This window comes from Papio anubis, chromosome 10 (genome assembly GCF_008728515.1).
Source record: "Papio anubis isolate 15944 chromosome 10, Panubis1.0, whole genome shotgun sequence".
Classification (NCBI taxonomy): Eukaryota; Metazoa; Chordata; class Mammalia; order Primates; family Cercopithecidae; genus Papio; species Papio anubis.
The window spans coordinates 27,626,843-27,651,546 of NC_044985.1; the positions used below are offsets into that span (position 1 = coordinate 27,626,843).

The 24,704-nt window shown below is 38.7% G+C and overlaps 1 protein-coding gene across 7 annotated transcripts in view; it reads left to right on the forward strand.

Moving 5' to 3' along the window:
- ARHGAP15 (Rho GTPase activating protein 15) overlaps window positions 1–24,704 on the forward strand; it is a 627,654-nt gene that overhangs the window by 598,188 nt on the left and 4,762 nt on the right. Inside the window, exon 14 of one of the 7 annotated variants that reach the window (XM_031651769.1) lies at window positions 19,647–19,677. The exons of 5 other annotated variants lie outside the window; for them this stretch is intronic. In XM_031651769.1, coding sequence (XP_031507629.1) covers window positions 19,647–19,662 — 16 coding nt within the window. In that variant the 3' untranslated portion in view covers window positions 19,663–19,677. Of the gene's footprint in view, window positions 1–11,645; window positions 12,417–19,646; window positions 19,678–24,704 lie in introns of those variants that run through there. One more of the 7 variants, XM_031651768.1, reaches the window with a different exon arrangement.

Sequence of the window (24,704 nt, forward strand, 5' to 3'; positions counted from 1 at the left end):
GGGAGAAGGAGGTGGCAAAAATGACACGAGGGAATCAAGCTCCCTAGCAATCCTGCTGGGGTTCAAAGCTATATTCTGGTCCTCATGGGAAATGAAAAGTAAAATCAAGAATCAATACCACAGGCAGAAAGACCATTTGGGAAAACTGGCCACATACAGCTCAGTCCTGCTGCATCCTGGAATCAGTGAGCTGGCAAGGACCATAGGCCCTTATAAGAAACGTGGGTACAGCTGAAGCAGGCAAGAAATAGCACCCAGAGTCCTTGGGAATTCTGCATCATCATTCCTCTTAAAATAAAATTTGTTCAAAGCGCCAACTCTTATAAAATTAGAACCCCAGTATCTTTCAGGTTATCACACAGGGTTGATATTTTCTTTGGGTATTTCTGGTCTGATTTCCTGCTACCCCTGAACCCACAACTCACTCATGCCTTCCGACTGGACGATGTTCTCTTAACTTGACGATTCCTTTTCATTGTTTTCCAATGCTCACTCTAGGCCATAGCATTCAGCTGACTTTTACTGAAGATTGACAGGGGATAGAGAGATCACATCACACCCAGCCTAGCTGATAATTTAAAATGTAAACTATACAAACAAATAATCGGTGCCCCTATTACTAAAATGCACCTTGATCATTCTCCCCACACCCCCAACTAAGGAATTTTCATAGATTGTCATTTCCATTTGGTCTCCAACTTCCCACCATATCATTCTCCCCCAACATTCTACTTTCATAATCTCTCTTTTTGTACACAACTCTCATAAGTCCATTTTTGTGTTTTATGCAGAGAATTTGGTTCTCTTTTTTTCTGGCTGTGTTTGAAAGATTATGTTTCTACAACCAAAGTGGTCCATCAAAATGTTTTGCTAAGCAAAACAGAAAAAAAAATGATTTTCTCCCCTAGGAGGAATTTTGCTGTCAGCTATTAAAATAGCATTTTCCCTCATATACGTTTATCTACAAGATGAGCATAATTATATCTCTTATTAGCTTAGGCAAGGATAGATCTAAACCAATCTGCAGAGAGTCTACTGGGCTGTATGTATATGTCCTGACTCGTGGCTACCACTGTCTGTCTGCGTATTAGGAACAACAGATATGTCAGAATCTACCTCTTGACTTTCTGTGACAGGTAGAAACGTAATGTCTCCAGCAAGGCGATTCCCTTGAGCCATTACACATGCAAAATATTTCCTCAATTGAAAAATGCTACTGGAAATTTTCACAGAGAACTCTAGGAAAGAAATTCCTGAAATTGCAGTGTAAAAACTTGTAAAAGAGCTCTGCAATAAGAAGCAATATTCTCACCAGGCTGTTGATACCGTTTGAGAAATTTACATCAAAACAGTGTCAGTGGTGGTGATAACAAGCACAGTGTCAACGAGATCTGCTAGGTCTGTCAGTTGATGTAGTCCCAGGTACAGCAGGGGCAGTTTGCTGTCTTATTGCAGAATAAATGTGGGCCCCAAAACTGTCAGTAGCGCAGAGCTATTTAGTGCCTTAAAAGACAATGAAATTCTCTGAGGAAATGAGAAACACAGGATCTACTCAGCTTCCAGTTTGAGGGCCATATTTATGTGTTTGAGCATTGATTTACACTGCTTTTTGTTTGCAAATGCTAATACCATCCCATCCATTTTTTTCCAGAAATACTGAAGCTGTGATTAATTGGAAAAAAAAAAAAAAAAACACAAAAAACAGGCGAGGATTTAGCAGCTATATTCAATGTACTGTATTGCTATAAAACTACTTCACATCCTGTCACTCATCTCCCTCCCTCCATTCTTGTCCCACCCAAAATCGCTGAACCAAACAATGACAAAAATATAAAAGGACCAAAGCAACTCACCAACATTGCCCAGTAGTGGTCCCTTGGCAAACACGGTGAAAACATCACCTTGGCAGATGACAGACACTTGGGCCTTGGCTAGGGCATTAGTGAACAATGTTATTAAGGACTAATTAGATGGCTTTTGTTGAAATATTTCCAAAGATATGAGCAAAATAAAGCTGACCTAAAGAAAATATTTTAAAACCTCCCACTGAGCATGCTCAGAGAAAGCATTTTGACTTCTTTTATTTTTAAAATGCTCAACCATTTTCTTCAAAAACTTGGCTTGATCTTCCTGATTCAGTGATAACTGAAGTCATGCCAACTTTGATGTTTTTAGCTTCAGCTGTTTTAGAGCTATATGTGATCCCCCCAAAAAGGTTGGAATGAATTTTTTTCTGAGTGAAGAAGGAAGCATATGTTTTAACCCTCATGTGCCTTTTTTGAAAAGGATGAATTAACATCCTATAATATTTTATCTTTGAGCTTAAAATAAAAAAGTTTAGTTTGAAAGTCAAAGAGACATTTTTCAGAAATTGAAATGGAGACCTGGGCCTTCAGGAATTAAGACTATGGATTGTATCTGCTTTACCAAATACATTTGGAGACTTGCATGTCTGCTGCTATTGTTTTAAAATGGCAGCAGAGACAGGGCAGCCTGGAGACTTGAGCAAGATGGACCACACACAAACCGAATGTCAGGACATCAAAAAGACATAAAACTAATATGCAGAAATGCTGGATCATCTTGAATACATTTTTTTCCAACCAGATATATGACATGAAGAATGAGAAATAAAAATGAACTTAGAAAGCTTTAATCCACCTGATGATCTTATTTTCCCTTCTAATTTATAGAAAAAGGAAGGGAAGAAAAAACAATGAGCAGCTAGAAACTGAGTGGTACCAAATATAACTGATCCCATTACAGCAGCAGTACATAGTGGAGACAGTTATCAGGGAGACTTCTGAGAGCCAGGTCTATATTCTTTTTTATTATTGACCATGCCCATGATTTGTCAGATTTCCCTTGGGACCAAGTGGTCTTTGGATCTCCTTAGGACACACCAGAGGCAATAAAAAAAGGAAATCACATTAATTACGGCAGATCTGATCATGAGCTAGGAAGGCAGACAACAATTCTAGTAACGCAGAGAGCTATGTCAAATTGCTCCATGGTTGGTGCAAACTTGACACGAGAAGTGGCTTCTTAGGGTGAGACATTTCCCACGTGACTGCAGATGGAAACATAGGATATTGGTGCTTCCAGATCAGACATAGATCATTTTTGTAGAAGACTGTGCAATGCCAAGTTTAGAAGTCTAATATCAAGTTAAATTTCTCTAAGTCAGAACTCCTACTACATTCTGGTACATACCCAAAACACTGGAAAACCAACAAAAGGAAAGAATTGGTAAAGAAATGACAAATGTCTCCGTCTTATGTCAGAAGAACTTTGGGCAGAAAAATTGAAACCAGAATGAAAGAAAGGTTTAAAAGGAAATTGAGTGTGTGTTTACAAAAGGATTCCAATTCTGGGTGAACTGTCCAACTCAACCAGTTGCTTCGGAGAAACATGATTAAAGTGATGACTGAGGTGTTTTGCATCCTAGCCTCAGTTTCCTTTATTCCCCTCACAGTCCAGTGACAGCCAATCAGAAAGGAACCTGGCCTGGAGGCTTGTCAGTGATCATAATTGAAAACATCTGTCCATGCAGCAAGTGTGGGAAGCCCATGCAGCTCCCCGACAGAGCGAGTTCTCACACAGCAAAGCCATAACCACGACTGCTCATATTCTCCTTCACAGACTTTTCTCACTGCCAGCTGTCTTTATTCTCCTGCCAGGAAAGCAAGGGGCCTGGGGCTCTGACCCAGGCTGGGGTTAAGTGAGCTGGGACCAGGGGAAGAAAGGGGACAGGCTGGCTCCCAGCTCTGAGACAAGGGATATCTTACCGGGAACTAAAGAGAGTGGTGACTGAGGAAAAAGAATAGCAAACAGAGAAACCAAACAGGAGGACAGATAGGCAGCAGGAGAAGAAGTGTTCAGATTTTAAACTCAGGTGAGCCGGGTTTAAATCTTGGCACAACATTTTCAGTATGTCGCTGGGCAACCTCCCCGAGCCTCAGTTGGAATGGGAAGAATAATAGTACCTGTCTCACAATGTTTTCGAGGCACTTCAGTGGAACAAGGCAAGGACTGAACACACATTAGCTCCTTAAGAAGGGGGCTTCCGAGACAGTCCTTGAGGTGTAGAAGTAGAAGACCTCTACTGAGGGGCATGCTACCTCAGTCATGAGTAGGGAAAGCCCTACTAATGGTGTCCTATTGACTTGGTCAGTCTCCATGTGGTTCATGCAGATGTTCTTTCCCTGCCTGTGGCCTGTGTTAAGCTGCTTTATCAACCTGTGCCGCTTAGTTTCTTGCGATCTCAGTATTGACTCCTGGGGCCTCTCTCTGCCATGAGCCCCATGTTCGGGGACAGCACTAGTTCTGCCTGGTCTGTCTGCCCTTGCTCCTCATGTGCCAGTGCCTCATTCCTTCCATTTCAGCAGTTTGCCAGATCTTTCAGCTTGGTATAAAACGTATCAAGGGGATATCTGGTTAGAAGAATGCCAGCAAAACATTATTTCAGCCAACTGAGGAGAAACTTCCAGATTGTAGGTCAGAGAGAATTCAAAACACGGAAAGTTGGAGTAAGGGGAAGAAAGAAAATAAAGTCCTTAGTAGGAAGGTTTGGATGTTCTCTCTGCCTCCCAGAAGAAAAAAAAAAAAAATTTTATTAAGAATGTAATGAACCAATAGATTTACAAAGGAAATATAAACAAAATGCCATAAAGGACAATATTTTAAAATATCAAATCATCCAGATCATTTCATTGTTTAAGATACCCTGTGTACATAAATTAATCACCTTTAGAAACTGTATTAACAGTCACATCACAATTGTATTTATAGCTAACTCACAGTTATTTGATGTATGATGTTCACTTGGAAGCTGGAAAGAATAAATCCAGCTTGCAAAGAAGCAGAACTTACTTTTAGGGTGGGGCTTAGGTCCTGAGAAAATCTAGCTCAACACATGGGTGGCAAGGAATAATACAAAAGGAGAGACTTGGGGAGGCCAACTTTGTATCATTAGTTAAGAACAGTTCTGCATTGTATATGTATCCAACATAAACACTTGGCTAAGGATGTTATTCTACTGACAGTGTTTGGTTTTCCTTATGGTCATCAGCTGGGTGACTACCGCTACTTGGCTGAGAAGCACTTCATCCATAAAGAAACGCACCATAAGTAATAATGAGTGCGAGTTTGTGTTAGTTGCAGAGCAAGAATTCAGATTTAACAAGCGATTTTTTTTATCCAATTGAAATGAATCAAACTGTTTAACCTAATTGAGCTTCTATAAATCAGGAGTGTTGTCATATTAGTAATCCCCTAGATAAGGCACTGCAAAGAGGCGCCTCACAAGAGTGCGAATGTATAAACACAAAATACAGGGAATCTACTGAAGCTCCTTTATTCAGCATCCTTGTACATCTTCCCTCTCTTTATAATCACTATTGAGATAAAATTATCACTGAACAACTGACATTAGTAGATCCTTTTAATCGTTCAGAGGCTATTATAGTTTTCCTATGATTCTGTCTTCAATATCCACCTCCAACCATGGGAAGGCCTGATCTTTTCATGACTATAAAGTCAACAAAATATGGGGAGGGAGAAAATGTACATCCATTGGGAACTGGGCTTTAAAAATATGTATTATGAATATTGTAATGTTGTTGTTTTAAAAATGAAGTGGATCTATATGTGCTCATCTGAAGGGATCACCAAGACATATCCCATTTATATAGATTTCTCTAAAATCTGCTTCAAATATTTATCTTTGTAAATTACTTCTAATATATTCCTATAGTCACTGTTTGTCTACTTTGATACCTCTATTCCTTTAAATTTTCCCTTCTTTCTATACTCATTTAAGGGTGGTTGAAAACCCCCAGCAGCTTGCCTCTCAAGTTCGCAGATTCCTTCTTATCCAGGAATACCTTTTGTTGCTTCCATAGATGTATCTGGTTACCTTTTGAAATTACTTTTCTGCTGAGTGGCACATTCCTGGCACACATGCCCCTATTCCCCATTCCCGAACCCCATGTTGACATAACTGAATGATCATATCACCCTTTTACACTGTGGCTTCACCTTCAGGGTCCTTTCTCACAGAGCAGGCAGCCACCATCAGCCAGGTGAAGCAAATCTGTGTGCCATCCTTCTGCTAGAGCAGGTCTCTTTGTCCAATGCCACCATTCTTTTATAAGTGTAAGAAAACAAAAACTCAGACTGTAGACACACCCTTATGCTTCCAAGAGATGGAGACTCATGTCTGTTTCCTTAAAAATCTTCTGTTTCTGCCTTTCTATTTCACTCATCACTTTGACAAATAAATGTAAAGATACATATAAACATCCTATAATGTATAAGTGTGTCTTTAAAATATACCTATATATGCAAGAGATTACTACAAACTTTTTACATTTTAGGGTTCACTTACTTTGCAATTGATTGCTGTGCTTGCAATGTGTTTCTGAGCTTGTCAACTTTCCTCGCAAAGTATTTCAAGTTACAGGATGGAAAAGGTGTTTAAAATTGTTAATAGGATTTGCAGCACAAGGAAATTAGAAATCCTTCTGCCCAACTGTCTGATATTCAAAATGAGGAAACTGAGGCTGAGCAAGGCTGAGTGCCCAAAGCCCTACAGGTAGTAAGAAGCGAAGCCAGGAGAGAAAATCAGGCTTTCTATTTCCTTGTTCAAGTTGATCTTTCACTCCACTAATTAAAACTGGTGTGCAGTAACGAGGCTAAAGCTGCTTCATCAAATCAACTTTTTTCTCTAACTTCCTATGGTATTGTGGGTCAGTTGGCCTCACAAATTTCCACATAATTCTATAAGTCAGTGAAGTAGATTATTTAGACATTCTCTTCTGTATATATTCTTATTTGGATTATGTAGAAATTACCTGTCAAAAAACAAGACTTTTCAACACGAACCTCATGACTTCCACATTCTATTTTTGATACCTTAACCTAAAGTAATTTCACACTCTCATAAAACCTTTGAAAATGGAGCATCCACAGATGATATTTTGCACTTACCAAATTCCTTTTTCAAAAAAAAACCCTCTAAATGTTACATTATATTGTTGTATTTGCAGATTATATCCTTTTTTTCAAAAAAAGTAAAACACAGAAGATAGGAAGAACACAGGGAGAAATGACACAAGAAAAGCCTCAACATCTAACAAACATGAATGTCTGTTGACAGCGTTGTTCTGACTGCAGACAGAAAAATATTGGGGAGTACCTCACTTCTGTTTCCTTTTGGGTGAGACAATCCCTTTTGGGTGAGAAAAAGCTTAATCTGTCAGTCAAACGGAAAACAAAAACTATTTGTAATAAGAAGTTACAGAATGCCCAAACTTTCTACCATAAATGAAACAGGAGTAAAGCTGAAGGTAACATATCACCTAAATGCAAAGATTTTGCAATCTAATTGAGAGTAAAACATATGTGCATGAAATAACTTAGAGATAAAAATAAAACACGTCAACAACAATGTAATACAATCTGAATGTTTAAATGCCAAGAAAGCAAATAAGCAAATGATCAGAATATGATTCTGAAAGGCTTCCTGGTAGAGACATGCTTAAATATGGTTTTAGGTGTCATGATTGGCATAGATGTGGCAATAAAAATAGTAGTAATATGAGTGCAAAACAACTCAAATGTGTGTGGCCCTAAGGATACATGAGCAGGTAAATTGACCGCTAAGCCCTGAATGGATGCTATTTGTTATCTGCTTTATCCGTTTTTAACTTTTTTTGTTAATAGATTTTTCAAAGCAGATTTAGGTTTAAAAAACTGATCAGAATCACTCACCGGGGCCTGTCAGGGGGTAGGGGGAAAGGGGAGGGAGAACATTAGGACAAATACTTAATGCACGCGGGGCTTAAAACTTAGATGATGGGTTGACGGGTGCAGCAAACCACCATGGCATTTGTATACCTATGTAACAAACCTGCACGCTCAGCACATGTATTCATGTGTCCCAGAACTTAAAAATTAAAAAAAAGATCAGAGACTTCCCATATATCTCTTCTCCACCCACCACATACACACAATTTCCCCTATCATTCAAATCTTGTGTTAGTGTGGTATATTTGTTGTAACTTATGAGCCAATATTGAGACGTTAACTAAAGTCTATAGTTTACATAAGGCTTCCCTCTTTGCACTGTACATTCTGTGGGTTTTGACCAATGTATAATGACATGTAGCCACCATTATAGTGCCAGAGAATAGTTTTACTACCCTGAAAATCTCCTGTGTTCCACCTTTTCATTCCTCCCTCCCTCCCCAAAACCTCTGCAACCACTGTTCTTTTTGTCTCCAAAGTTTTGCCTTTTCCAGGATGTCAGGTGCGTGGAATCATACAGTATACAGCGTTTTTAGATTGGCCTCTTTCACCTGGCAATATGCATTTAAGATTCTTCCTTTTTCTTTTATGGTTTGATAGCTCATTTGTTTTTATTGCTAAACTATATTCCATTGTATGGATATACCACACCTGTTTATCCATTCATTTATCAGAGGACATCCAGAATCTTTTTTAACTTAAAAACAAAAATTTTTCAACTTGTTTTAAGTTTTTAACCAACATATATCTCAGGTAGGAAATATGGTTCTCAGAACACATATACTTTTTACCTTGAAACTTCCTTGTCTGAGAGTATACATTGTGATTTTTTGCAACACAGTACTAAACTATCATTTCTGTTCTTAAGCTTGAATCAAAGGCCACTTCACCTTCTTGCTTCTGTTCTTTGGTGACATGAGAGCAATTAAGTTTAGGATATAGAAAGATGAGAATTGCAAAATTAAGTTGTGAATTTTCAAATGAATGTGTTTACTATCAAACATTTACTAGAGGTCATGTCTTTCTTTTATCGGCAACTACAACACCATGTTGTCTTCACAGTGAATCAGAATGTAATTCCAAATTTGAAATTATGCCTTTTTCTCTCTTCTTTGGTTACACTGTTAATTATGTCCAAAAAGCAATGCTCTGACCTTTTCAAAAGTGACATCCTAAGCTGTTGTTGATTCTCTAAGTGGAAACAAATGTCACCTGGCCCACCTGTGTCTTTGTTTTTAACATCAAATAACATTGATAACTAAATCACTCTAATATAGGGGAGGAAAAAAAGCTGCCCTGCCATTTGAAGGGAATTTGCAATGAAATTCATCTACCTGGCCCCCTGATTATGTATACATACTGGTTTTAAGACAGCACACAGGAGGCTTTGCCAAGAAAATTTTAAAGTTCAAGCAGAAAAAATAATCACAATATCTTTCAGTCATTTGCTGTGTGTATTTGTTTCCTTAAAATGCACAGCTAAATGCTCTCTACACACAGAGATCACTTGGTAGGTGGAGTATATCTTATTACTGGGTTATTTTCCAGTACATTTGGCATAGTTAAGGTAAAGTGTATTAACTTTCTCTCAAAATAAAGATGAAAACAGAGTTGTAGCGGCTGTGAATGCTTCAGCCATTGTCAGGAAGTTAAAAACTGACGGGAGACCCAAATAATCAACTCAGCCTGCTGCATATACCATAGTTTTCCCCTGGGATATCTGGTCTAATCCAACAATGTATCTGACTGGCATGAATGTAGAATTACTTTCAATAAAGATTTTATTTCAAGCTTGGATGATTTCCCCCAAAACATCTTGTCACTGAGGAAAAGTATATCATAGAATATCTGATTTTTTTTTTTCCCCCTACAAGTCAGCTTTTGAGAAGGGGAAAAAAATACACATTACAACTCAAGTACTCAACTCAGGTCAATTCACTGTAAAAAATCGCATTTTAACATATCTACACTGATTAAAGATTTGCTGTGTTAAAGAAATCAGGGAGCTGTCAAAGAGAGCTTACCCTAAAGTCTGGAAATGTAAAAAATAAGTACCACACTTGCTCCACTCCAGTCTGCATTCTCCCTGCAGTGGCCTCCAATCGAAGGGCAGGCAGGACAGATGAGTCCACCAGCTAACACCCTGCTCCGAGAATATTTGTCTTTTTGCAAGTAAGGAACATTTAAAGGTCACATCTTCCAATAAGTATGAAATTGTTTCCAGGCTATATGAGAAATATGAATGGCCTGGTCATGATCACACGAAAATGATCTTCATTTCTCTGTGCATCCTTCTCTCTCTCTTTATTCCATTCTCTTCCTTCATGATGCCACATTAAGTCAGCATGTTCAAGATAGGGGAACAGTAGGTAACAGTTCATTACTCTATTTTGAATTCCCTTAAACGTTTCATTTAGTACTTGCGTACATTATTTCAGCCTTGGTGTCACATTGTTTAATTTATGCTTGGTTCATATAATCTTAAAAATAGCTTGTGTTACCTACAGAGTTTCATCCCTTACTAAAAGCACACAAATCATATGATTTAGCACTAATGGGATAGGAGTAATTATTTTAACATTTAATAATCATAACACATTATATTTATACAATGTTTTAAATTCAAAATCCCTTTTATCTCTATTATTATATTTTATGATTAACATGCAATGTTACAATAAGTATGTACACGAAAGAGCACTCAGCATGGATAATAGTAGATAAAACTCTAGAGAGGCATGGAAAGGGCTAGAGTTGAGTCCCTGTTCTTTGACTTTATTAGCACTGTGTAACCTTTGGACAGATCATTAACCAAGAAGTCCCTAACCCTGGCTGCACACCAGGCTCATCTGTGAAGCTTTTTAGAAACTCTGAGTCCTGGGTCTCAACCCTGAACTACCAAATCAGAATCTCTGTGCAATTCCTTTCCTTTATTAAAAGCCTGAGCCAGAGTGGAAAACCAGTGAGTTCTAATCTCCCTTTCCTTGTTTATAAAACAACAATTGACAGAAGAAAATGTAATCACATATAATAAAAATTAATGTTTCTGGCTGGGCGTGGTGGCTCACACCTATAATCCCAGCACTTTGGGAGGCCGAGGTGGGTGGATCACCTGAGGTCAGGAGTTCGAGACCAGCCTGGCCAACATGGTGAAACCCTGTCTCTACTAAAAATACAAAAAAATACTGGGGAGAACTGATTGAACTGGGGAGGCGAAGGTTGCAGTGAGCCAGGACAGTGCTATTGCACTCCAGCATAGGAAACAAGAATGTAAATCAGTCTCAAGAAAAAAGAAATGTTTCTATAGTTTGCAAAGGGTTTTCACATACATTTTAAAATTTAATCTTCAAAACAACCTACGAGATCAGTTTTGCCATTAACTTCACTTTCTAAATGAAGAATCTGAGGCTCAGAGAACTGCTAGGGCCCATCTAAGATCACACAGTCAGTACCTATAGAACTAGCACTTAAGATTTTGAGCTTCCAGATCAAGAGCAATGGTTCTTTCCTCCAGGCAGAAGAGCATCACATGCAGAGCTTTTAAAATGTACCCAGGCCTAACTGCAAACCATTTGGATGGGTCCCAGAGGTTAACATGGTTTTGAATCCTCCACAGATGATATTAATATGCATGCTGGATAGAGAATTTCTGCCCTAAAATGATCAGAACAAGTTTGGAAAATATAAAGTACTATACAGATATAGTGTGATGATTTTATCACGGTTTTGCTGATACTTAAGCACGAATTCAAAGGGGAGGGAAATGATGCGTGGACACAAAGCTGTTCAGATCTAGGCTCCACATTCAATTTCAGGTCTTCTCTTTCATGAACCAGCTCTATTCTATTGGAACTTCTCTGACTCCCCAGAGCTCACAGCTGCTGTCACAGGTTGGATTTAACATGGCACGAGTTACCTACTAACACCAACAGAAGTAAAGATGGAGCAGCATGGGGCAGAAAGAGAAGTCAAACGATGACATTGGACCCAACAAAGCCTGGCCACCCACAGAAGCTCTGGGGCATCCAGGGCCCATCACAGTTGTCTCCGGGAGGATGAAGATGGCTTGGCCTTGATACACTCACTGCAATTAGTCATTGGCCGTGGGCTGTCTCCAAGAGTCTCTTGGGGTGAGGTGGCTCTCCTCAGCTGAGGCAAACCCTGCAGGGGCTGACAGCCGAAGCTGCCTGTGGACTTGACACCTGGAAACTGGGCAACAAGTCTTTCCTCAAAGAGAGACCTGGGTGTACATCAAGTGTCCAGCACAGTCCACCCTTTGTGGTGCTCGGAGTGTGTTCTTCATCATGTTCACATTTGAGAAGCAGCTCCCCCAGGACTCTCAGGGAGAGAGGAGACCTTTGAAGAGGAAACTTTAGAAGAATAACTACAAGCTCTGCAGCTACAGCTGGACCTGAGCCCAGCTCATTGTCTCCATCCTCTACTCTCTATTTGAGATTGCCCTCATCTTTAACAATGGTCTCTGCTGGTCATGGTGGGTGCCCTAGATGCAACGTCCCAGACCCTTATCCATGAGAGATCTAAGCTCCTGTGTACCATGTCTTCTCAGACAAGAATTTCTGCCCTGTTCATGACCCATCACAACTGGGCAACAGAGAACTGGAAGCCCTATGTGGATCATCTGGGTACCGCCCTGTCCCCCTGGTGTAACAGCAACCTTGCCTCCTCCCTTTGATCACACTAAATTACACCTGCCTAGATAGTGACTCTTTTCCTTGACAGCTGGTGCCTGGACCCAAGAAGCTCCATGTGCCCAGAAAGCAACAGTAGCTTAGAAGACAGTAATTCGATATATTGTTCAAATACAATGATATACACAGAATAGCATCCTTCCTGACTGCCCATTTATTTTGTTCCAGAGGGTGCTATATTCTAGTGACCATCTCATAATTCTGTGAGTCGGGCCCCCTTGGCTGCCCCTCAGCCCTCATACTTATATATTAAAAATTGCATCTACCTGGCTTCTAGTAATTAAGCCCCACCACCTGGCCTCTATTACCAGTGTCTCAGCTTCCCCATTGCAATCAGTGAGCCTAGTTCTGTAATGGACTCTCCTACAGTCAACCCTCATTTACAGAGTAAAGGCCCCTATAATCACATACGAGTTTTCTGTAGAATATCAACGACGCTTAGCAACAGCCCTTCAATTTCATTAACCTTAGAGTTACTGAGTTACTACCCACGACTTTCCACTATCATTTCTAAATGTCTCATACATTACACCAGCTAGTATCTTCCACAGATCTAATGCCCTAATTCACCACCAGGGCGAGTTTTCACAATTGGACTGGCTACCTTGTGCCAGGACCCGTCTGCATTCCACCTGCCACCATCAATGGACTCCTCATTGCCAGTCAGGCTGCGAGTGACCCAGCTCCAAATCTCCATCTTATTCCTGGCTTTCTGGGACCACTCACAGAACCAATAATCATGGGTTCAGTTCTCCAGAAGGAGCCCCTGAAACAGAGTTTGGCAATCAGGGCATTGTTAAAGGTTAACCACTGTGGAAGGAAGGAGGTGGCAACAGGATTGGGCAGAGGAATAAGCTGAAGTGCAGTGCAGTCCCAAAAAAGCTTCAGTCAGACCCCCAGGAAGCTGTGGGACACATAGAGCCTGTCAAAGTTGTCTCACAGTGGGCAGAAATGGTCCAGCCTTTATACTGACTGACTGAGTGGGGACCAGAGCAGTGGCTCACACCTGTAATCCCAGCACTTCAGAAAGCTGAGGCAGGAAGATCACCTGAGGCCAGGAGTTCAAGACCAGCCTGGGAAACATAGTGAGACCCCATCTTACAAAAAAAAAAAAAAAAAAAAAAAAATTTTTAATTAGCTGGGCATGGTGGTATACACCTGTAGTCCTAGCTACTCAGCAGGTCAAGGCGGGAAGATCGCTTGACCCCGGAAGTTTGAGGTTACAGTGAGCTATGATTGTGCCACTGCACTCTAGCCTGGGTGACAGAGCAAGCCCTTGTCTCTAAAATACATATATACATACATACATAAAATATATGTTGATGGATCAGTGTTCTTGAGCAAGGAGGCTTATTGTAATTGAGGCAAACCCTGAAGAAGAAGATAGCTGGAAGCCATCAGCTACCCCTGCAACTATGCAGGGGGTCCTTCCTTGAAAGGAGATCTGAGTGGCCCATCTCTGCAACCAAAGTAGCCACCATAATTATCAAATTGGCAAATGTACGAATGGTCCCTTAACAGACGAAGAGCCCTCTGTTATAAAGCTTAATATAATGCTTGATAGTGGTCCCTAAAAGATGAGTCATTTCATGTAGAAATTCTTAGAACAGGTGATCACAGTCCTACGTGCTGGATGACAGAATCATGAGTTAGCCCAGCATCCATATTTACAGGGACATATGCAGAAACTGGCACAATTCATTCCTTCACCGTAGTAAAGATGATAAATTTATATGTGTAAATGCAAAATAAATTATTTTCTATCTTTGAGCAAAGTATTATACACATTTTGAAAGGGTTTATATTTCTGCAGATGCATCAAGCATTTTGCCGAAAATAAAATTATATGGTCAAATTTTAGATGGCCAAAAAAATGGCATCATTATCTTTAGCTTCAATCCAACCATAGTATAAAACAGATAAAAATTACTCTCTATTCTAAATTCCTCTCACGCCAGTTTTGTTCAAATTAGTTACATGTTGGAAACTCATTGTCAGATAGTATATGGGAAGGAAAGACACACTGAACAATTACAGGCCCTTAAGTTCTCAAATAGTTGCACTTTTTATTTTGCCTTCGTCTTCTTGTCCTCTCACAGTACATATGAAATTTAGGTGTGCAAGAAATGTAATTATTATGCTAACATTAAAATTAATTTATCTTTCAAGGCCCTATTCTAAATGACTTCAATTTGGTCAGTTAAGACTGTCTTCCAGATTTTTTCTGGTGCTTTCATTAGTTCTGGAGGGCTACATAGAGCCGAAGCATTTGGTGGAGGGGCAGAAAGGATATCCATTAATACAGCATTTCAACAAATACTTACTGAACACTTACTACCATGAGCCAAACACTAATCTTATTCTATGGATACAGCACTAAGCAAAAACAGATAAAGTCCTTGTGCCTAAGGCATTTATATTCTGCTGGAGAAAGATAATAAAGCAGATTAGCAGCAGAGAAAGTGTCTAGCTTTTCCCACCTCTGCAGTCTGGTCTTCATTCCCTTTTCATTTGCAGTCATCATCCCCAACTTCCAATCCCAGGTCTGGATCTCAGTCACTCTTCACGGAGTACTCTGTGAAGCTATCTTTGGCCACCCTGCCTAGATATACAAGGCAGCAATTTCTACTTAACTGCTCCTGATATACTAGGTGTAGGCAGTTCTGGAATCCTGCCATACTACTAGGTCTTCCCCAAAGAGAAGAATACAGATCTGATTCTCAAGGATCCTCAAACCTTCTAACTGCCTGCACTCCCAGGGAACGGGAGTAGGAAGGACCAGGGCCTGGGCCACATACGCATCTCACCTTTCCTTAACCCTCCCTCCCGAAGTCCAGAAAATCTTTCTCTAGTCTGGCAGCAAAGTAGCCTGGCTCTTTATCTACCTTCCAATCTACTGATCAGTCCGTCCATATTTTGGCTGCAGCTCTGAGGCCTTTGGCACTTAGGCTTTTGAAACTCAAAAGCACAATCCTTTGCAACTCGAATGCCTTGCCTTGCAAAAATTAAAAGCACTTCTGCTTTTCTGCTGTATCACCCATGAACTGAGGCCACAGTGCTGCTGACTGAACCTTGGGGAAAGGCCTAAGGTACAAGGAAGGGTAGAGAAGAAGCCTCAGCCATTATCTACTACCTCATCTTATCCCCAAATGATACTTTGACTTTCCCAGAATGCTCATTCTTTCATCATTAATCCGGCAGCCCAAATCACACTTCAAAGATTGTTCAACCTTCCATCCAATACAGGAATCTCAAACATCCTGCCTGAATACTTCTCTTGATAGGGAACTCATAGCCTTTTTGTGGGGATAAAATATTTAATATCTTTTATAGGGGCTCCCAATGCTTTGCCAGTATATATGGGGGGGAATCTATACCAAAGGGGAGTTAATAGTGGTAATGTCTAAGTAGTAGAATTATGAGTGATTCTTATTTTATCTTTATTTATCTGCATTTTCTAAATTTTCCATAGTACATGTAAATGCATTACTGTTTTGAAGCAGTCTTTTCTATTTGCACAACACTAATTCTTCATACAAAGGTAAAATCCATCTCTGGGCCAAATCCAGTAGCTGGATTACAAGAGGAAAGTTGACTCTTTCTTTCATGTCATGGCTCTTTGCATTGAGTCATCATGGCTTCCCTAAATATTCTTTCCCCCCCGGCTAACCAAACACTTTCAGTTCCTGTGCTCTTCCGTTTAGAAGGCACACTCTGGCCACATTCACCTTGGTGCTCACTAGTTTTACAGCTTCCCTCTTAAAGTCTCTGCAGAAAGTGTCTAAAACTGGCCAGGTGCGGTGATTCACACGTGTAATTCACAGCACTTTGGGGGACCGGGCGGATTCCCTTAGGTAGGGAGTTTGAGATCGGCCTGGTCAACATGGTGAAACCCTGTCTAAAATTACAAAAATTAGCAGGGTGTGGTAGCGGGTGCCTGTAATCCCAGCTACTCCAGAGCTGAGGCAGGAGAATTACTTGAACCAGAGAGGCGGAGGTTGCAGTGAGTCGAGATCATGCCACTGCACTTCAGCCTGGGTAACAGAGTGAGACTCTGTCTCAAAAAAAAAAAAGTCTAAAACTTATTTTTCCTCAGAAAGTAAAACTAAGCACAAATTGGATGATGATACCCAAATTGCAATTGATTCTCCTTTGACTATTTTGCAACCTTTTAAACAAGGAGACAATTCTCAAGAAAACTGCTAAAGATTTTATGTAAGTGCCCTTAATGAAAAGTAAAGTGGCTCTTCTCTTCACCTACATAAAAAGGAAAAACAAAAGAAAAGTTGAGGAATATTCTGCATACTAAAAATATTCCTTTTACGTTTATCTAACATCACAAGGCAAATATTTAAGTACTCTATATTCCACTAATAACTTATAATTAGGGGCATTATTCTGCTTGGCTTAATTAATGCTGATCCATGCACAACACTCAATATTCTGTCTAATATATTACTAGCACATACCAGGTTTTTGTGGTTTTTTTCCCCGAGATGGAGTCTTGCCCTGTCGCCCAGGCTGGAGTGCAGTGGCGCGATCTGGGCTCACGGCAAGCTCCGCCTCCTGGGTTCACGCCATTCTCCCGCCTCGGCCTCCCCAGTAGCTGGGACTACAGGCGCCCGCCACCACGCCAGGCTAATTTTTTGTATTTTTAGTAGAAGCGGGGTTTTCACTGTGTTAGTCAGGATGGTCTCGATTTCCTGACCTCCTGATCCGCCCAACTCGGCCTTCCAAAGTGCTGGAATTACAGGCGTGAGCCACCGCGCCTGGCCTCACATACAGTTTTTAAACAGCTATATTGGACAAATTCAGGTAGAAAATAATGACAGTCTTACAATTTTTTTACTTCTAAAACTACTCCCAACATAATATATTTTCTAGCCTTTCTCCCCTAAACGCAGAGCAATGCCTTCCCAGGATGTTGATATTATCAGTGGTTATTGGTGTATCAGCAGAGCTCAGGGAATAAAAATTAAGAATTCTTTTACTGCAGAGACAGTTAAATGCAAATGGCTAAAACCATTTTAAAAGCATGAGGAAAAACACCTAAAAAAAGCAATAACTGAAATAATCATTTTGCTAATAGGGCATTTCTATTTACAATTAGATATGAATGCTTTCAGAAGTTTTTAAATCTGTGTGAATCTGGAAAAAAAGTAATACATATTGATTTGGTTTTTCTTCCATCTGAACACCCTTCTTATCTGTGCAGATATATCCTTGGATGTGAATTAGGTGATTAAAAAATCAAAATATGTCACCCAAGACTTCTTGTTGACTCTGCCTCACTTTTTTCCCCAAGTCTTCCTCAGGTCTCAGGCCTCTCCATTAAGAAGTCCCTTGATGTCAAACTCAAAATTCTTGCATCTTAGCTATTTGCAGAAAGTACATTTATATCACAGAGTAATAAAGATCTGCATCTTAATCTAGGCTCTGCCACTTACTTCCTGTGTGGCTTGGATCAAATTTTCAGTCTTTCTCAGGGTCATTTTGTTTATCTGAAAAAGTTCACCTGAAAATTTTCTCTTACTTCCAAACAAAAGAAAAAAAATGGGAGAAGAAATATCCCAATATACCATAAAGTTACAGTGATTTAAACAGCAGAGTACTGGATCAAAATACACAGAGGCCAGGCACAGCAGCTCACACCTGTAATCCCAGCACTGTGGGAGGCTGAGACGGGCGGATCACTTTAGGTCAGGAGTTCGAGACCAGCCTGGCCAATATAGCAAAACCCTGTCTCTACTAAAAATACAAAAAATTAGCCAGGCATGGTAAAGCGTGGCTATTTGGGAGCTAAGGCATGAGAATTGCTTCGACTTGGGAGGTGGAGGCTTCGGTGAGCTGAAATAATGTCACTGCATTCCAGCCTGGGTGACAGAGTGAGACTCTGTCTCAAAAAAAAAAAAGAAAAAAATATATATATATGTATATATACATACATACATACATACATAATCAGCACAGTACTGAATACCCGGGTGTGTGGCCGAGTGCAGACAATCTGCACAAAAAAAGCAGTAAAACAAATCAGTGGGGAGTGGTGGTTTATTCAACAAATGTCACAGGGAAAATTAACTGGCTTCCAGGAAAAAAAATACATTTAGATTACCATCAAATTTCACACAACCAAAATACAATGAATTAGATGATATGCTTTTCAAAACTATTTAAAATAATTTTAAAAAACAAGACCTTGATAATAGTTATCTGATCTCTTTAAAATGGATGAATTTTATAATAAAAACAAAGATAAAAATCTAAAAGAAATAATACTATATATGACTACATAAGAACTAAATAAAATTAAGAAACACAAGAATTGGGAGATTGTATGTGCCACAAAAGTAATGAAAAGTTACTCTTAAGACATAAAGAAACTTAGAAATCTACATATGCAAGGATTTCATTGTAGCATTGTCTGTAATAGCAAAGAATTAGAAGAAGCAACCTAAAAACCTAGCAGCAGAGAAATGGTTAAATAAATTAAGGTATTTCCATACTATGAAATGTAACAACTTTTTAAAAAAGAATGAGGTATTTTTATATGTACTGACTTGGAAACATGCCCGTGATACATAGTGAAGGGGGGAAAAGCAAATTTTAGCACATTATGTATTTTTTATTTCATCTTTTTTTAAAAGGAAAAAAATTATATATATAATTGTGTGTGTGTGTGTGTATATAAATATATAAAGATAGGTAGATGGATAGATGAGTAGAAAAACATCCAGAAGGGACACCCATCTGTTAATTATAGTTATGAAGGAATTTGACTAGGAAACAGGGGAGGTTTTTAACGTTTTACTCTTCAATACTTCTGATTAGTACTTTTTTTTCCCCCAAAAGACCATGTATTGGTTTTGCTGTACAGAATAAAATGGGTTAAACAAGCAAACATAAAAGCACACACTGTAAATAGGAAACGGGCAGGAGATGTTCACGGGAGAGAAAACGCACATGGCTGCTTGCTTGCTTTATTAACTTCTTCCCCATTTCCTAAATTCAAAGAAGCCTAAGTTCAAAGAATGACGGACTATTTTTTTAAAAGAATAATACCAAATTATAATACTGCTAACGGGACTAATAGGCTCCCCTCCCCCCGCCCCCATGTTATGTTTTAAGGAAAAAAGAGCCATAACTTGATAATGTGGTGCTGGTTCTGAAGATGTGGTTCCCAGCCAGACCAGCAGTACTGCTACCGCTGGGGAACTTGACAGGAATGCCGTTTATCAAGCCTCTCCTCCCGGACTTGCCGAATCAGAAATCTGGAGGTGGAGCCTAGCAACCTGCCTTTTAATACCTTCCAAATTATCTTCCTGAAGGGTGAAGTTTGAGAACCACCGATCGCGTTGTTACATTTCTATTATTTTACACTAAGGCAAGGGTCTGCAACTGCAGCATTATTGTCATTTGGGGCAGATAATTCTTTGTCATCAGAGCTGCCGGTGCATTGCAACATGTTTAGCAGCATCCTTTGCCTCTACCCATTAGACACCAGCAGTAATTTCCCACCCCCACCTTCTCATGACAATCAAAACTGTCTCCAGATACTGCCAAATCCCTTATAGGTGGAGGGGTGGGGCTTGGGGCAAGGTACAATATATGCTCCTGAATGAGAACTACTGCCTAAATCAATACCCCAAAATGTGGAGGAAGAGTACATGGGAAGTTTTTATTTATTTATCTCACTTATACTATGAAAGCATAGGGCACAATTCATTCTCTTCTATATACGGTAATGATGAAGTGATCTATATTACATATATAAGTCATAGGAATTATTCCTGTTAGAAGTGAAAAATGCCAGATACAGAATTACATAAAGTGTATTTTCTCAAAGTTGTATGTAGATACATTATATAAACATTTCTATCATCTCTAAATGCTAACAGTGTCATTCTCCTTGAACTCAAGAAATGATTTCCATCACCTTTAGAAATAAGTCCCTCCACAGCATTTCCTACCTCTTTCGCTTTGCTCCCTGGCCTCCAGCCAGAGAGCATTCTCTGCTCTATGCTGGCATTCCTCACCACCAGGGTATTGTACCTGCCATTCCCTGCCCGGAACACTCGTTCCCCTGATATGTGCACCTCGACAGGGCTCTGCTCAAATCTCCCTTCCTTAGAGAGGGCGTCCCTGAGCACTCCATCTAATACACGTAGCACTTCTTACCACTCTCTGCTCATTAGTATTACCTGGGGGTCATTCAAAAATGAAGGCAGCCTGGCCTTGCCCAATATTAAATAAAAGAGAATCTCTGGGAATGGATTCCAGGCCATCAGTGTTTTTTTTTAAAGCTCCCTAGGGTCGGTGGAAGAACCATTACTTCTCTTTTTCTTAGCTTTTCTTGAAGTACTTCAGAGCCTGAAGTCACATTTTATATTGCTTTGTGTACGGTTTGTTGTCTGTTTTCCCCACTAGTTTGTAAGCTTCATCTGAGCAGGGATTTTGTCTATTTTACTCATTGCACTATCCCTAATATCCAGAATAGTGTCAAACACATAGTAAGTACACAATAGATTTTTAATGAACTAATAAATGGTTACATCGAGTTACCAGTGTTTATTATACTCTTCTAAAGTTTTCAAATTTTCACTAATAGAATGCATTTATCATAAAAAAAAAAGAAATTAAAGCTGATTTTAAAATCTGCCTTTAAAATTTGTGATATATTTGAAGCACAGTGATTAGCACATAGAAGGTATTAATAGTAACAAACAGTAACTACTGTAAATGTTTCTTTTTGGTATTATCTACTATGTCAGAGTTTTGGTTCTGATATTTTTATCTGTGTTTGTTATCACCTTACAGAACACATATTCCAATTAGAAATCAATTATTAATTGAAGCCTGTGGATCATTCATTTTTTCACTTTTTAGTTCTCACATTTTATTAAATATTCTAAATATTGCTTTAGAGATACTTTAGAATATCACTATAACGCCCAATCAATAAAATATGAAACAACTGAATAATTGAAAATGTTTCAATCTTCTGCATTGAAATTCATGCAAAGAGGTTCAACAAATGCAAAGAATCTGGCCATGGTAGCTATCAATACTCAACTGCCATATAACGCTCCTTTGCTATAATGTACTTCAGAATTATATATACATAACTTCAAAGCTAATTTTTTGCTTTTATTTAAAAGCAAAAATGTCAGAATATAGCAATAATTCCTATTGAGGATGATAGTTATTTTGGAAAATAAGAATTACATGTTTAGATATAAAATTGAAGACTTTTCATTTCAGCCAACAGATATGTAAACTGGCATATAAAAAATGGCTGACTTATCTTTGAATGACTACCTTGAAACACACAAATATTAAACGCAACAATACTTGTGAATGCTCTCCTGCTTTTCCAATACTTGAGAATGTTTCTGGCACACAACTATAACTTTAAAGAAGGTGGAATTTCTGCTAAGTCCTCAATCTTATAAAAAGGCCAGTGTAGATAGCAGTATAGTTTGTGCAAATTGAGGGTAGGCAAGCATATGGTTAGCATGGATCCCCCCCCAAAATAGTTATAGCACATAGGAAACATAAGTTGAGCATATTGAAAATTTATTCTATTTTTAACAGCCTCTCTTTAGTTAAGTGGTCAAAGTCACAATTAACATTTCACATGCAGTGGCTGAGCTATATTTTGCAAGCCAGGTGTGACCTGATGGCAGGAATACATTTACCACCACACTCTCCTTATTTTGTAAAACTATTCTAAAGTTATGTGTGTTGGAAAATCATGGCATTCCAGAGATAGAGAGGGGAACATTTCTAATACACCTTCATAACTTGAGAGTTGTCCTCCAGGCAATCATGTGGCTTTCAACACACTTTGCAAGTCACTATAGTAACTGCAAAGCACAAACTTAAAAGAAAGTTCACATCCTTAAATCTGTTTGGAGCTGAACTATTATTACAGGCCTTGGTCTTCTTAATTCAGCATTAATTTTTAGTTGTATATTAAAGTTTTCTTTCAGTTCGAGTCATTTGGCTGTGATTTCACACGACTAAGAAATTTCTTTGAATTAGCAATTCAGCTCATTTTGGGAAAAACTTACCCAGCATAAGGCTTTTTTGAGAGGATTTCTTTTCCGGGGGTCCAACATCTGTAGCACTGGATTATAAATTGTTTCTAAAATAAACTTAAATTGATGGATCACTATTCTTCCCACTTGGGCCTGACAAAAGGTAACACTCACATTTCCTTTCTTTTATGCTGTAAACTGTATATCACTTTTCAGCTCTTGCTAGAAAAATGAATTCTTACTCATTTTAAGATTTTATAAACTTGAATTTTACTTAGTGGTATAAGAAATGCTTTTACTAGGAATACATACGAAGTGCTATTTCATGAACAAATTCATAAAATCATATTTTTGTCAGGCTATTTAAAACTAAGCAGTATAAATAAATAGCCTTTCTCAAGAATTGCAGTTTGGGGCCTTTTTTTTTTCTGTTAGTTAAGCATTCTTAAGTTAGGCACTAAACTTTGAGCTCTTCATGTTGCTTAGAATCAGGTATCTTTGCTATGATTTCTTGGGAGTAAATTAAAGATGAGTCAACATACATCAAGAGGAATTCCCAAATACTGATATAAGGTCTGAATATTTTTGGGCCTTCCTGCCCACTACTATCATGTTAATGTCCCAACCATGTCTTTCCTTTACCTTTCTCATTCAGATTATTTCTTTTGCCTTTTGGCCTTTGTTTTATCATAAAAGGGGAGTTTCTTTCATTTCTTTGCTAAAAACAGGTCAAATGGTAGCTCAAAATTTACAACACAGTCATGGAGTTTAAGGACCTAATGAAACCTAAGTCCTACCAGAGGGGTGGAACTAGCCAGAATGACCAGAATCTGACTTCTTTCTGAGTTAGCTGCTACAGAACTGTGAAGCCAGGGTGGCATAGGAGGATAAAATTCCTAACATTTTCAGACTTATATATGGTAGATCCTTAGCAAAACACACGAGAGCAGCATTTCTTCATATACACTCTTCAGTGTTACTCAGAAAAGAGAATCTATGTACAAGATTCAAGTAATTTAGGGAAGATACAAAGATGGGCAAGGATTTTTTTTTCTGCAGGACTTTTCAGAGACTTTATACTTTTGTGCATTGTGAATATCCAAGAAGAAAAATTGGCACTCAATTTTCTCCAAAACTTTTACGTTGGAATGCCATTTTCGTGAAGCATATCAGAGAAATGGTTTTTTTTTTTTTTTTTTTTTTTTTTTTTTTTTATCATGTTCCAATAAACTTTTATTACCAAAAACAAGTGACAGTCCCATTTGACCTTCAAACTGTATTTTGTCAACCCTGGCATATGTTGTCATGGTTGAACATGAATCCAGAAAATAGCTTTGAAATTATAAAAACCATACTGTTAAAAGATAAATACATGAAGACTATGTGAAGACAATAGTTAATATATTTCCCTTTATGAAGTCCCATGGATGGAATCTTTAGATTTCTCTCAAGTCAGAGCATGTTAGATACTGGAGACTCTTTCCGAAGCCATTAGCTTGGTTTTTTTAGAGAAATGGTGTTTTACAGAACCAACTTTATTGAAAGGTATTGCCAAAGCCATGGTAAAAATGTATATGGTTTCTGGATCAGATCCACCCCACCAACAATACAACTCAACTAAAGCTCAAGCTACTTGAAGTATACCTGTTTTTGAGAGTTTTCCATCTAAGATACTAAATTGAATTATATTATTCCATGTAAGGTTTTTATTTCTTCCAGCAGCCTATGCTTCTTTTCTACATATGTTTTACTAGTTGAAACCTTCAGAAATAATCCCTAGCTGTTCCCCCACAATAAGAGTGAAAATTATGGTTTCTCTTGATGTGAGGTTAAAAAAAAAATAAAAAGAGATGTAATAATTAGATATAAAAAGAGAGATATATAATAATATAATTTTGCAGGATAGTATTCTAACTATATATTTGAAATTGTGGTTGATTCTCTCTGTGATCCTAAATCAACCACTTAACTATTTAGGAGTCCAGCATGGTAGGGAATACGTAAGCTTCCATTTGAATCATGACATTTATAACAGCATTAATACATTTTTCCCAGACATCCCCAGTTCAGGGGCCTTCTTTGCTGAAAATGTCTATCCCCACATAAACTTTAATATGAAAATGTATTAGTCAGTTAACATGAATTA